The 15771-nt window shown below is 42.1% G+C and overlaps 1 protein-coding gene across 2 annotated transcripts in view; it reads right to left on the bottom strand.

Moving 5' to 3' along the window:
- Positions 1–15771, bottom strand: part of DOCK1 (dedicator of cytokinesis 1) — a 263271-nt gene that overhangs the window by 228450 nt on the left and 19050 nt on the right. For both annotated transcript variants that reach the window (XM_015632986.3, XM_015632987.3), the window contains exons 2-6: positions 13545–13628; positions 8613–8653; positions 6805–6860; positions 5174–5270; positions 2128–2276 (exon numbers count right to left, since the gene is read on the bottom strand). In XM_015632986.3, coding sequence (XP_015488472.1) covers positions 2128–2276; positions 5174–5270; positions 6805–6860; positions 8613–8653; positions 13545–13628 — 427 coding nt within the window. The remainder of the gene's footprint in view (positions 1–2127; positions 2277–5173; positions 5271–6804; positions 6861–8612; positions 8654–13544; positions 13629–15771) is intronic.

Genomic DNA, 15771 nt, shown 5'->3' with positions numbered 1-15771 from the left:
ACAAAGATCACTCAAGCTGCAGAGTGGAGGCAGCAGATTTTTAGGCTCTGCTCTGGAGCTGGACCCAGCCACCACAAAACTCTCCAGCACTCCCAAGGTGAATTTTCTGGTGAGAAAATGGTTTAATCACTGAAACAAAGAGAAAAACAGGCAAAGTTGTTTTGTTCTTCCCTACTACTGTTCCCTGGACAGCAGCCACAGCAGGAGAAACACCCACAGAGCACTGGAACTCCGAGTCCTTCCATGGGAGAAACTGCCTGGGCCAGGGGAAAAGCTCAGAAATTCCAGGGAAGTCTCAAAACCCAGACTCCAACACACCAATGTTTGCACAGGCTGCCAAAGGAGTCAAAGCAAACCCTCCTTTGATTCCATTCCTTTGTTTTAGCCTTTAACTTGCAAATGATGCTTGGGAAAAATCTGAATTTTTTTTTTTTTCCCTAAGTGTCCCAGTTACAGATATTTGCAACCAAACCAAAAAAATAAGTGTTTTCACAACGAAATTACCTGACCCAATTTCAGAAAGATATTAAAAACACAAATTCCTAAGGCCATTTTTGCTTCCTCAGTTATTCTGACAATATGCTGCAAAACTTCTGTCTGTATTTATAGAAGGAAAATGCTTATTTACAAATCAGAGTTTCACAAGTCACAAGGAAAAGTCAGGTTATGATCAGGACAGAAAACATTTAGGATTGTTTGGGTTGGGACCTCAAAGATCCCTCAGTATTTATAAAGCAGATAATGAATTCATTCTGCCTGGATCCTAAAATCCCCATTCACGCTCCTTTTAGTCACAAGTGAATGTGGGGTTTTATTAGGAACATATGTTATCTTTCAGTGGTGAGGATTTACTCCCAAGTTCACACTCACCTCCCTCCTGCACTCCCCAGAGAACGTTCTGATCACTTAATTACTCCATCAGAACGTTACAAACACAAAGCACAGCACAAGATGTTCCACTGGATTTGAAGGCTGAGCATCTGGAGGTTATTCAGAGCAACCTTTACCAACTCCTTGGGCAGATGGTGAAATCCAGTAGCCAAACAAATAATCCCAGTAACATCTGGTTAATTGTCTGCAGAGGTACCACTGTCCATTTCTCAGATCACAAATGATAATTACTGACTGAATGCAGTTACTGATTATTTAATTTCTTTTTTTTTTTTAATCACAGCTTTTGCTGGTAAAGTACCCAAACAGAAACACTGCAAATCTGGAAGTTCTTAAGGAATTAAACACAAATGGCTGAAATATGATGAGATATTTGCATCACAAAGCATTTGAAGACTGGGCTGGTGCAAACTTTTTCACTCCCCAGGTGTGCAGGACAACAGAATTCCACATAATGGGTAGGGCTGGAGGGAGCACTACAACATTGTCAACCCTGCTCCAAATGGTGAAGAGTAAGATTTGATTTCTCCTTTTTCAACAAAATGCAAAATCATAATTGTATAGACAAGTTATAATCTAAAACTCATATTTACAAAAATTGTCTTTAGCCAACCAGTCAACCATCTGGGGAGAGAATACATCTGAACCATAAAACACCCAACACATGCAACCTGCACTGCTTTTTGGGGTCAGTATTTCCTTCCTAACTTCCACTCTCTTGTGCTAAATGGCTCCTTTCTTTTATGAAATCTCCCTGTTCATCTTGTGCTACCAGCTGGATGCTGTGGAAAGAGAGGAACCAAGAGCTAAATGGTGCTTGTGAGCCAAATCCTTCAACATCACATTACAGCTGAGTGACTCCAGGGCACAGGCAGCTGGTGCTGCTCACAGGGTGACAACTGTTTGTGCCACAGAAGCAAGTGGAGTTGAAAATTCTATTTTCAAGGCAGGCAATACTTGCACTTTTGAATTGGCCTTAAAAAATTACAGCTTCATACCATCATCAAATTGATGATACCATTGAGAGAAGAGAGATGGATTCCACTTTACATATTATAAAGATGCTGCCACAACTTCAATCTTTATGTTGCTGTAACCAAAGTGTGAATATACAAATATTCCATCTACAGCTACAGGGAAAAAAAGAATCCTCCAAGAATTCACTGACAGCTGACGTGTCGTACACAGGGTGATCTGGTTTCAGGCAGCAAAAGTTGGAAAATGCTGTTCACAAACCTGTTGCCATAATCAATTTTGGCAGTCACTTTCTTTTTCAGCTCCTTGAGCTCATCTTGGGGCAGGGTCCCGGAGAGGATTTGGGATCTCCACTCAATCAGGTCGTAAATCATGTGCCGCACGCTGCGGAACATTTCCCTGTGGTCCTGCTGTTGTGGGGGGAAGAAAATGGGGGAGAAATCAGCTTTGAAGGCTTGGGAATACACAGGATAAATTGCAATTATAAGTAGGAATTCAAAGGGTAAGCCTACAGCGGCTCTGAGACAGGAGCCTCACTTCCTACAGCACAGAACACGGAATATTCAGAGAGCTGAACTCAGATTTAAGGAGCTAAATAGGTGTAAATGCTTGGGTTTATGTTATCTTAAAACCTGGGTCATGCTGTTTCCAGGCATTCAAGGGGAAAAAGTCCTTTTATTGATTCCCAGGGTAGCTTTGTTCAGTGACCCTCTGTGCTGAGCAGAACAGGGCTGGAAATGGTGCATTTTAACAGCAAGAGGCTCAAGTTCTGCAACAGATGGGAGAATCCTTTCCTTCGTGCTTAAACCTCCACAATAAGACCTGAAAACCCCTCATGGTGCACATCAGTGCCATACAAGTCCACAGGTAACTTTTAAAGGACAGTGAAACACCAGGAAAGACCTAAACTTGATAGGAAGTTAAATACCCCAATTGTCTATAAAGCCTGGAACTGTGGATATTAAATACTGCCTGCAGCATATACAAACTTGCCTTGGCAACACTCAGCTAAGCTAAGAATAATTAAATAATTACAGTAAAATTCTCCACTTTAAAAAAAAAAAAAACAAGGAAAAACTGCAGAAGATGCAGGAAAAGAACATAATGACTCCAAGACTCTGGGAAAAGGATATCTAACTGTGAAACTTAAAGACTTCAGTCTGTTCAGATTATCCAAAAGCTGGCTTGATTATAGTGGGAGAACCTTCACAGAGAGAAAATACCCATTATTAAAAGCTCTTTAATGTAACAGAGAAAGACACAACAGGCACATATGGCTGGGAGCTAAATACAGACAAATCCAAATGGGGAAGAGGTTCCTGATTTTCCAGGCTGCAGGCAATCATAAACCAGAGAGATGGCAAACATTCCACATCCCCTGCTCTCTGCAAACAAAAACTGAACATCCATTCAAGATTCAAACACAAATTAGAAACTGAATCAAGGCATCAGTGGGGCTGTTTAATGAGTTTTGTTATTCAAGATAGAGACAGCATGGAAGTCTGCAGACTGCCCAGTCTGAAACCAGTTACCTCCAGTAAACCAAACCTCCCTCAATTGCCTGCTCTTGGATTCAAAACTATTAGCAAAGCACTAAAGCATTGTTCTAAAGATTTGTGTGATATCTCCTATGAAAAGAAACAGATTATGTATTAAAGAGAGAGTTTAAGGAGCTGGAATAGCAGGGAGTTTGTGTGGTGGGGAGCAGGGAAGGAGCAGAAATAAAGGAGGAGGAACAGAATCTCCAGAGGGCCCTGGGAACAGCTTTGCCCCTGGTTCCAGGGCTGTGCAATCCCAGAGTGGAAAGGTTTGGGAGGGACCTTAAATCCCACCCAGTGCCACTCCTTGCCATGGGCAGGGACTAATTCCACAATCCCTGACTGCTCCAAGCCCCAAACCCATTTCCCACCCTGGCAGTGCCCAAGGCCAGGCTGGACAGGGCTTGGAGCAGCCTGGGACAGGGGAATTAGTCCCTGCCCATGGCAGGAGTGGCACTGGGTGGGATTTAAGGTCCCAACCCAAACCATTGGGGAATTCCACAGCCCTGGAACCAGGGGCAAAGCTGTTCCCAGGGCCCTCTGGAGATTCTGTTCCTCCTCCTTTATTTCTGCTCCTTCCCTGCTCCCCACCACACAAACTCCCTGCTATTCCAACTCCTTAAACTCTCTCTTTAATACATAATCTGTTTCTTTTCATAGGAGATATTATCCTTCATCTTCTCTATTGCCACACTCCATCATTTCCATTACACTCTTACTCCTAATCTTTATTTTCATGGGTGTGATTAAAAGCCACATTAGTCAGCACAAACGTCTTCATTACCACTCGGTGTCTTCATTACACAGCTTGCACTTTTATGATACAAGATTTCAAACATATTTATGGGAAACAGAGACTGCATTAAACCCTGCTTTAAATAAAGGAATTTCATGTTCCCATTATCTTGTTACAGTGACCTTGCACAATGAGAGCATCCCAAGAGTGGGCCAGGCACCCTAAATCCCACAGCAGGCCTTGCTTTACATCTGAACTCCACTTTTAAATAGAAGTTTGCTCTCTTTGATCTTGTCCTTGTAGCTTCCCATCTGAGAGACCATCAATAATTATCACTACAAATTTCTAAGAATATATTCTTATGTGGTTGAAAACTCGGTGTATCAAAATAAACAAGTGTGCAAGTTAAGGTGACAAAATTTGGGAACAATCAACTTTATGTAAAGGAATACTGAGAGGTTAAAGGCCTGATAATCTTACAAAGCATTCAGTTTATATCCACAAATTCAACATTAAATATTCAATTATTTCATAACAGAGACCAACAGCCTTAAGAAAATGCCTGAAAAGCATTTCTTTAATTTCTTTTAAAAGTTACATGTTAAATTACTCCAAATATATAGTTATATACTCCAAATATACACCTTAAAAATCAAACATTTTCTGTAACAGAACCTGCACTAAAAAGTGTAGTGTATAAAAAGGGATTATAACTGCTCAACAAATTATTGCTAGATCAAGGTGACACTAAAAAAATCTGATTCTGAACAAGAAAATAAAGATATTTGAGAACACAGGCAAGAGGTTTGTGCTTTAACAAGCACAAAAAACCACTGAGATTTGTGCTTTAACAGAGATGATGCTACATGGATGCTCAGAACTCAAAACAGCCTTTAGAAATAACAACAGAAGAGGAAATTCATTAAGAGTTCTTTCATAAATAGCAGTTCCTTCCTCTTTGTCCCTGTCCCTTTCCCAGCACCACTTTTCCCATAAAACTCTCCCAGTGAACGTTTTCCTGGGCTGTCCTTACCACATAGAGCTGCCTCCAGATGATGGACCATTCCCTCAGCGTGGTGGTGACCTCCTGGATCAGGGGCAGCTCGTTGGGGATCACTGTCTCGTGCTGCCTGAAGAGTTAAAAAAAAGGCTGAATTAAACAGCAACTTCAGTGAGAATGAAGAACCACAGAGTTTTCAAGGTTTGAAAGGAGCTTTAAGGTCACTGAGTGTGACCAGCACCACCATGGTCATCACTAACCCATGTCCCCAGGTGCCACATCCACAGGGTTTCTGAGCAATCCCAGGAACGGTGACACCAGAGCTGCACAGAGCAGCCTCCTCTCTGGAAATTATTCAATTATTATGCTGAAAATTATTATGGAAATTATTATGCTGAAATCTAATCTAAATCACCTGATCTAGAGTAATTCCTAAGGAAGAAATGTTCACTTCCAAAGGGAGCTGAATAGAACTGGGATGGAATTAGCATCACTTGTTAGGAATTTATAAGCAAAATGAAGATGTTAGCAGATATTGAAGCACTGGACACCAGTACAGCCACACCACATTAAAGGAATTTTTGTGCTTAGATTATGGAATCATGGAATGGTTTGGGTGGGAAGGGATCAAAGATGATCCTGTTTCATCCCAGCCATGGCAGGGACACCCTGCACTGTCCCAGCTGCTCCAGCCCCAATGTCCAGCCTGGCCTTGGGCACTGCCAGGGATCCAGGGGCAGCCCCAGCTGCTCTGGGAATTCCATCCCAGCTCCTCCTCACCCTCCCAAGGAACAATCCCTGCCCAAAATCCCACCCAGCCCTGCCCTCCTTCAGTTTAAGGCCATCCCCTCTTATCCAATCCCTCCACACCCAGCAGATTTTTCCCACCCTCCCCTCATTTCTACACTCCCAAGGATATCAATGCCTCACTATAAAACATTCATTACTGACTTTTTTCTTGGTTGTTTCTTGTAAAATAAATAAACCAGATGTTCCCAACCTACAACACCATACTCCTCTTTCTGTGTTCTTTTTTTTCAAAATATTGGTCTTGCAACAGAAAAATTAAGATTCAATTCATTCCCACGAAGTTTCTGTATGATTTGTTTGAAAATGAGGTGCCATGAAGGTAAGAAACACCAGCCAGACCTTTGAATATTGCAGGGTACTTAAAGGCAGTTTTGCAATCAGCAAGGAAGATGTCATTATGCAGCAATCTCATGATTAGCAGTTTGATCATTTACATATTTAACAGAGTATAAAAATAAATCAGGCACAAAGGAATAAAACGTTTTAATCCTGTTTCACTCCATTTCATACCTGGGTAATGATTTATTAATTTCACTTGACCTCCTTTCTTCCTCTGGGATTTGGTTGGGTTTTTTTTCCTGGTTTTTAACTTAATTTTTATATTCATCTTAAGAGATTTTTACCTGCATGTCCAGCAAAGCTGATTTGATATATAAGGATCTGAAGAGCTACTGAACAACAAACACAGCTCAAACTATTGCACACACCAAGGGAAGGAACAGGAAAATTACAAAATAACTTCTCAGTAAAGCAGGAAACCACCTGGAAACAAGTGTAAGTTACCTGGTAAATGCATGGAAATGATGTGGATAAAACAGGAAAAAGGAGTTTTCTTCTTTTCAAATCCAACTTACCCTTTGCCTTCAACGATTGCTTCCTTAAGATGGATATAGGAGGCAGGGAATATGCCCTTGGAGAGGGAGGGAGAGGAAAAAATGTGTTATTTAACCAGTTGCACACAACATATTGTGTTTATTACCTAAAATATGCCAAAACACTGCTGGGTGTGCAGAGCCATTCACATCCTCGAGCATCAGACGAGCTGTGTTTGGGACTTTTTTGATATATATTGAATTTCTGTATTGCCTGTCCTTTCAAGATGTTACAGCAACCTTACAGCTTCTCTGAATAAATATTCTAAATTAATCAAGATGTCAGAAATAAAATAGTATTTTTAAAATAATCCAAGTCAAGCTGATAAAGCCAATTCCTCCATCTTCAAGGTAGGAGTTGAGTTTTCTGATCATCTGGGAATGCAATAATAGGAATTCTTGGGCAGCCACAGGGGAAAGAGAGCACAGACATGTGACTTTCTACCCCAGTATAAAAAATATTCTAAAATCACTAAATTTAGTGGCAGTCAGACAAATGTAGCAACACTTGGAATTAATTCAAGGCCAGAGAAATATCTAATTGCTTCTCAGACTGTAAAAAAGCACGTTCATGAAATATGGTTTGTAAGAAACTCAATGTGTTCACACACAGGAAAAAAAAGGAAAGTACAAAAATAGAGTAAAAACCCAGGCCTGGTAAGGAAATGGGAACCACCCAACTCTTTACTTTTAGAGATGGAAACAACTTAAAAACACACCTCTGGAGGCAAACATGGCATTTGCAGTGTTTCAGTGGAAAGCCTGAAGTTTAATTTTGTTTAATTACTCCTATGAAGTAAAAGGCTCAAAAAATAAAACATGATGCCACAACCAGCATTTGTGTGGTTTTCTCTCTTTTCATTTCCGAAAAGCTGATGTAAATGCAGCCCTTGGTGAACACTGAAATTCCACTGCAGGAGAAGCCTCCTCCTCCCTCCAAAGGGAACAGCTGAAAATTCCCAAGGTTTGGCTCCACATCCCTCTCCAAGCTGCAACTGCATTCCACCAGGAATTTCACAGCATTTCAGAGAAGCCTCCAAAGAAACCAAGGTTTGAACTTTTTACTGAGGAAAGGCTTGGTGCAGCAAAAAAAGATGATGAATGTCAAGATTTGGTGACCGATTTCCCTTTAAATTGCAAAAACTGGGATCACACAAATATAAAATAGCCTGGCTTGGAAGGGACCTTAAAGCTCATCCAGTTCTACTCCTGCCATGGGCAGGGACACCCTGCACTGTCCCAGGTGCTCCAGCCTGGCTTTGGACACTTCCAGGGATCCAGGAGCAGCCACAGCTTCTCTGGGAATTCCATCCCAGACCCTCCCCACCCTCCCAAGGAACAATCCCTGCCCAAAATCCCACCTAAATCTCCCCTCCTTCAGCTTAAAGCCACTTCCCCTTGTCCTGTCACTCCATCCCTTGTCCAAATTCCCTCTCCATCTTTCCTGGAGCCCCTTCAGGCACTGGGAGGCCTCACTGAGATCACCTCAAAGTTCCTCCTCTCCAGGCTGAACAATCCCAGCCTTTCCCCCATCCCTCTGCCTGCTCTGGACTCTCCAGCAGCTCCAGCTCCTCCCTTTGGACCCCAGAGCTGGATACACCACTCATTTTCTAGACCTTGCTAAAAGAATTTTTTATTAACTTGAAAAATTCCCACAGACCAGAGGACACAGAGCAGCAGGGACCAGTGCACACCTGGGATCCAGCTCCATCAAACCCACACACACACAGTGCCAAAATCCATCTTATCCCAAGAGAAAAATGAGGCCCACACACTCTGGCAACACTCACCTTCTTGGATTTCTTCCGTAGTGTATAACCCCTGTACCAACCTAGGAGAGAAAAAAGGGGAAAAGCATTAAAAAGTTCATTTATGGCACCTCCCAGCTGCTCCTTCCCAGCTCAACAGCACCGTTGGGTGGTTTCTGATCCTGCTTCAGCCCTGCACATCCCACCTGAATTTCAATTTTCCATGGGCTGGATATCCTGGATAAAACAAGTCATCCTGGAGGGTATAAAATCGAGTGATAATGGAGACAAGTACATGGCAGAGATGGTGGTTCACAGGATGTGTTTAATTGCTGGGTATTTAATTTTAATTACTAACTCACCAACATGAACAAACCAACTTAAGAGCATAAACTTGACAAAAATTTCCTGATAGACTACTTCTATTTCAAAATCCACCTAAATTCCACAAATCCAAGTTTTCAGCTGTTAGCCATCTCACCAGGACACAGGAATACTTTGGAATTTAGGTGTCACATATCAAAATACAAAAGCAAAGAGCCCTTTTGGAAAGCTGAGCCTGGATACAACATCCACCCCTCAGCCTGGCAAAGAAGGGTTTGTAGAGCAAAGCATCCCTGTCTAGGGGAGGATGGGGAGATCACAAAGCAGATGTGGAACAGGAACTGCAGTCCCAGGGAACAGGGAAGAAGCTCCATGAAATCAAGACATGCTGATGAATTCATTATGCAAACTCTGGGACCAGAAATCCAAATTAAAGGCTCCAAGCACATGGGATTTTTCAGTCTGCTGTCCTGCAGCACAAGCCCAAGGGATTCATCCTCTTCTCCCTGCAGCACCTGGGGCTGGTTAGTGCCACCTCAAAGATCTGGGCTGTGTAATCACCACACTTCACCTCCCAACAGAGGCTGCCACAGCCTCACATCCCACATTCCCACTGCTTCCAGAGGAACATCAAACTGCTGCTGAAATCAGCACTCCCAGTCCTGCTCAGGTGCAAAGGAGGCAAAGCATTCCTGCCTGTGCTCACCCCACTGCCTGCAATCCGTGCACAGACTCCAATCCTCATAAAAAATGGGAATTCCTACAGTTTTAGATGAAAAAAGCAACATTTTGAAGTCCTGGCGTTTAAACTGCTGAACAACATGATTCTGATCAGATGCACTGCACAAACTAAAGAACAAACAATAGTTATTTCTTCTCCCACTGCACCTGTGCAATAAAAGCCCTGTGGCAAACACAGCTCCCCATGGATGATCTTCTGCTTCCTGAAATTCTGCAGCCACAGCTCCCAGATCATGGAGAAGAGAGCAGCCAAAATCTGCCCTGGACAACTGGCTGCACTCCTGCTCCTTGCAGAGGTCCTGATGTGGCCAGGCAGGTCGGACCAGGCTCCTCCTGTGTGCAGCTGGTGCTGGTGTCCAGCCTGGAGCTGTGCAGGGAGCCCAGTTTGCACCTGCAGCCCTCACTGGTGCAGCTGGAGGCACTGGGTCTGGCCATGAACGGGCTCAGATGAGGGCAGGGACACCTAAACACGTGCAGCCATCTCTAAACAACTCCCCAAAAACATGGGAGAGCTGGGGGGGGGCTCACCTGGAGAGGAGAAGCTCCAGGGAGAGCTCAGAGCCCCTTCCAGGGCCTGAAGGGGCTCCAGGAGAGCTGGAGAGGGACTGGGGACAAGGGATGGAGGGACAGGAGCCAGGGAATGGCTCCCAGTGCCAGAGGGCAGGGCTGGGTGGGATTTTGGGAAGGGATTGTTCCCTGGGAGGGTGGGCAGGGGCTGGGATGGAATTCCCAGAGCAGCTGGGGCTGCCCCTGGATCCCTGGCAGTGCCCAAGGCCAGGCTGGACATTGGGGCTGGAGCAGCTGGGACAGGGGAAGGTGTCCCTGCCATGGCTGGGGTGGGAATGGATGGGATTTGAGATTCTTTCCAGCCCAAACCATTGTGGGATTCCAGGAATTCCTTCCCTGGGAAGGAGGTGATGCTCTGGCACCGGCTGTGGACTCCTCATCCCTGGACACGCTCAAAACCAGACCTTGCCCTTAAGAAATCTGGGACAAGAAGCTGGAAATGTGCATCCAAAGAAATGCTCAACTAAGACACCAATGAAAGATTTCTGTCAAAGCTGCAAGAGACTCAAGAATTTGCTGTGGTTACCCTCAAACAATGCATCCATTTTTGACACAGTTACACTGCATTCAAAACAAACAAACAAATCAAAAATCTGCAACAAAACCTAGACTTTCCCATAATACCAAGAATAATGTCTGAAAATCTCTGTTTGGGAAGCCAAATTCCCTCCTCACAGCAGCACCAGACATTAATTGATGCTCCAACAGTCAGTCTTGGTTTTGAGGTTGATTTTCTCTTACATTTCCCAGCAATTCCCTTTAATGAGCCACATTTATTGATCATATGGTTCCATTTGCCCATTCCATCAAATAATGTCAAGAAATAGAATTAAGACAATAAAGATGTGGAAAGTACTAATCCAGAATGTGGCAAATACTTGAATTTTAAGGTATTCTGCTACAAAATGCAATCCTCCTCTCCTGCAGAGCAGGATATTTAGGAATTCCTATGGCTTTCCTCTTTGGCTTTTCCTCTAAGGCTCAGATTAGAAGGACAGAGAAAGTTTTCTAACTGAAAAATAAACTAAAATACTTCCTAAAAGAAAAAAAAATAATTTTATTTTCAACATTAATTAGTCTAGAAAGTAGCTTCATGTTTACTTTGGTTCCTGGAAGAACACAAATTTAGCACTTAATAGTGCACATTCATTTCCAATCTCCTCACTCCCATAAAAACAGGAGATGTTTTCCACCAAGACTGAAACTTTACAGAATCTGCACACTGAATTCTTTCTACACCATTTTTTTGTATTTCAGAGAGGAAAAAAGTTTCCACAATTAGAATTTAAAGTGTCAAAACTTCTTGAAAAATTCCAAAATAAGTTCTGCTCATTGGCAACAAAAGTAAATATTATTTTAAACACAGGGGAAAAGTTCAACTCAGAAATTAAATCCATTACATGGCAGCAACAGATATCCAACATCTGTCCTAAAACCACATCTTCCAGACTATGGATGTGAGACTGAGCCATTCCAACTCCTCACCTGTCTTCTGCAGAGACCCCAACTGAGCAAGGATTTCCCAGGAGCTTTTCATGGCAATGCAGATTCAGTGGGAAAAAAAACCCCAAGAAATTAATTTCTACCACTTCAAAGCCCACAGACACAGACCAGTCTTCAAAACTGCTCTGAACTTAAGAATTATTGCAGAAAACTAATTTTAAAGAGTATGAAATCTACAGCAGGATGGGAGGAGTAGAATGTGGACTTCTGTAGGTATCCATGAAAAAAACCCACAGGGAAAAGGGGTAGGAAAGGCAAAATCCCAGCTCTTTCACAAAAAGGCTTTACTGACTCTTCCAGCAAGTTTTCTGTCTCAGGATTATTTAATTAGGAGTTTTTCCTTTGGGTGGGCCCATTCCCACCTCAGCCCAGCACAGGTGGGTGAGTCCCAGGCCCACACCTGGAAATTTGTAGGGTACAAAACCTGCCAGGGGCACAATCCACACCAATTTTATCCAGGGAAACAGGGAGATCAAACAACTCCAATAATCCCCTAATCTTGGCAGCTCTGAACAAGAGAGAAGAGTTACAGCATCTAAATCCCCATCTCAGCAGGTTGGGAATGAGCAATCAGTGCTTGGGAGAACAGGAATTTGTGTTTCTTTTACCATCAACTCATCCCATGTGTTCCAATCCCTAAGAGGGTGAGAGAGGGAAGCTTTTTCTATTATTTATTTCCTGTTTTCCTATTATTCCAGTCCAGGGGAAAAGTGGCTCATCCCCACTGTCCCACTTATTTGGGAACAGTCAGCATTTGAAAGGGTTTCAGCATTTGATAGGGTTTCACATTCCCTGCTCAGTTTCTCCCACATTCATTAAATAAATCTATTTATATATCAAAGTACAAAGCAGTGCAATATTTGAATGGCTCCATTTGCATTTAAAATCTTTGCATTATTAGGGGTTTATTAAAGCATGCAACGTCAGATAGTGGAAAGATTGCTTTGCTCAAACTTGGCATTGCAGCAGCAAACTGAGCTCCAATAAAATACCAGCCCAGAAATAATGAGAAAATTCAAAAATTCCACTTCCAGTGATGATCAACTCTCGCTGAAATAGCCCTGTTTGTTTCAGTAAATATAATATTTTAAAAAATCCAATTAAGCCAACAACTAAAATTAATTTATCACTATCACCAAGACCAACCAATAGATCAATGTCTAGAGAAACAAATTAAATCAACATATTAAATTAACTCATCTTTCCACAAGACAAACAATGTTACACTATTTCAAACAGACAGCTTAGCTCTCTGTTCCCCACACCTTTCCAAACTGCAGCATGCCATAAAATTTCAACTCAAGGATATAATGGAAGAGTTTTATTTTGCTTGGATTAAGAGCTGAAAATGTTTTGACACTTTCCACATCGTGTTGATTATCAAACTCAGCACTGAGACTGCCTTGTACAAGGATGAGGGAGGAAAGATTTTGGTACAGGTGATGTTTGTAGAGTTTCATATCAAAAGAGTTATCTGGAAAATCAGTGCACAGTAACACAGGCACCCACCTCAGAAGAGACACATAAATAATTTAGGACCCAGGTGACTTTCAAATTCTGACTAAATTTCTTGTAGCAGCAGGTTCATCTGCATTACCTAAGGGTACCCAAAAAAGCATCTTTCATTTCTCTGATGTGGGGGAGATGCCACAACTGATCCATACAAACCCAGCTGTGTGAAAACTCTTCTTCCCCAGAAAATCCAGTGCTTATTCACCAGCTCACCAACCACTTGTCTCCATTTGCTTCAACCTCCAGCTCAAGAGGGTCACAAGCAGAAAAGGAAGGCAATTCCCAAAATAAAAATCCTATTTTTCAATTCAATTTTTGCCATCTTACCCTCATAAGTTTCCAGTATGTGCACGGTGTCACCAATCTGTAAGGAAAGTTCATCTGGTCCCCTGGCATCGTAGTTGTAGAGAGCTGGACAGAGGGAACACTGCTGTTAGTACAGGCAAAACAACAAAATCCAGGTATTTCTCCACATCCCTGCTTCTTTTACTCATTATTGTCATTCTGAATCTTTTTGTAAAAAAAATAAAAAAATTAAATTCTATAAAAATTTAGCCAAGTTCTTAAATCCATTAATATTTCCCTTTGTAACAAAAAAAACCCAACCCACAAGTTCACTTTCTAAAGCTGTCCCTCACTCTGTTTATAATGCCTTGCTTCTTCATGGCAATACACTCAATTTTTGTTGTATTTGCCAGCTTTCCACAGCACTTTGTGTCAATTTTAGGCAGCTCTACAAAGAACTGCTCTGTCTTCCCTTGTCAGCTCAACACACAGAAAACTTACAAAGTGTCTTCAGAAAACTCAAATTGCCACACTAACATTAAAGGATGATTTCTCAGTCACTTCCTTCATTTACTGCATGCATAGGATGTTGAAAAATATGATTTCAGAATTTCTGAGTGCCAGAGGCACCATCCACTGTACAATAAACCCCAACAAATCCAACAGGAACTCAAAGACCACTCTTCCCTGCCACTCCCTAAACAAAATCTGGATACTTTTGAGCACTGAGATTGGCAATGTCCACAAATTCATCTGATAAAGAACGCTACAAACCAAGTTTGGTTGGGAAAAAAATACTCATGATCTGAAAAACAAAACAGTTACAACTCATAAAGTCATATTTTTAAGTTTTATAAGGAGTAAACTCTCTGTAGGAGGAAAAAATCTTCCAATAGCAAGGAGGGTCCTCATGATTGAAGGCAGAGACTGAAATATTTCACAAGATTGAAATTAAAGAACTTTAGTCAAGGTGGACCCACAGAAGTTTCTCCCTCAATTTACAAGTGCAGCTACTCACTCCACTGATCCCCAGGATCAGTAACACCTGAAAATCAGAATTTCTCACTATTTGTTGTAACTCTTCAGGAAACAAAAGCATTTTTAGAACATAATAATTACCTCCCAAGTTCCTACCACCCCTCAGATCACCACTGCTGTTCCTTCTGCCTCAGTTTCCAGGACTCAGGGATGTTTTATTGGAACAGAAAGAGCTGGATAAGTGACACGTGGCTCTCACAGGAAATTTTCAGACCAAGAGTTCACAAAGCATCCACAACACATCCCACACTCATTACAGATATCAAAGCACTTCCAAAAAAAACCCCTCAAGTTCAAAACTTAGGGCAGAGTTACAAATGAGAGGTGGGATCCAGGGAACACCTGCCTTACCTGGCCAGCTCCCTCCTCCCCCAGATCTCCTGCACCACACAGGAGATCAACACCACAAATCACATCTGTAACAACTGGCAACAGGACCAAAAACCACTGCTCTGACCCCAAACCTGATCATCTGCTCAGCCCCAAGTTCACAGACTGGGAACACCCCAGTGGGCACGAGGGGAGCTCAAATCCCAGCACGAGGATGGAGCACAGAGCCCACTGCTGCCTCCAGCCCAGCCTCTAGGAACGAATATTTGTTCTCCCCAGAACTCCTGGAATGGCAGCTCACAACCAGATCAACAATAAATAAACCCATAATCCACTGAATCACCAATAGATCAATCCAGAATCCACTGAATCACCAATAAATCAATCCATAATCCATTGGATCAACAATAAATCAATCCAGAATCCACTGAATCACCAAAAAATAAACCCAGAATCCACTGGATCACCAATAAATCCACCCATAAACCAATGGATCAACAATGAATAAACCCATAATCCATTGGATCACTGATAAAGAAACCCATAATCCACTGAATCACCAATAAATAAACCCATAATCCCTTGGATCACCAATAAATCAATCCATAATCCATTGGATAACCAATAAATCAATCCATAATCAATTGGATAACCAATAAATCAATCCATAATCCCTTGGATCACCAATAAATCAATCCATAATCCACTGAATCATCAATAAATCAATCCATAATCCATTGGATCAACAATAAATCAATCCAGAATCCACTGAATCACCAACAAATCAATCCAGAATCCACTGGATCACCAATAAATCCACCCATAAACCAATGGATCAACAATGAATAAACCCATAATCCACTGAATCACCAATAAATAAACCCATAATCCCTTGGATCAC

This window comes from Parus major, chromosome 6 (assembly GCF_001522545.3).
Source record: "Parus major isolate Abel chromosome 6, Parus_major1.1, whole genome shotgun sequence".
Lineage (NCBI taxonomy): Eukaryota > Metazoa > Chordata > Aves > Passeriformes > Paridae > Parus > Parus major.
The sequence above is the reverse complement of the archived record's forward strand: the minus strand, read 5'-3'. Positions and strand labels throughout refer to the sequence as shown.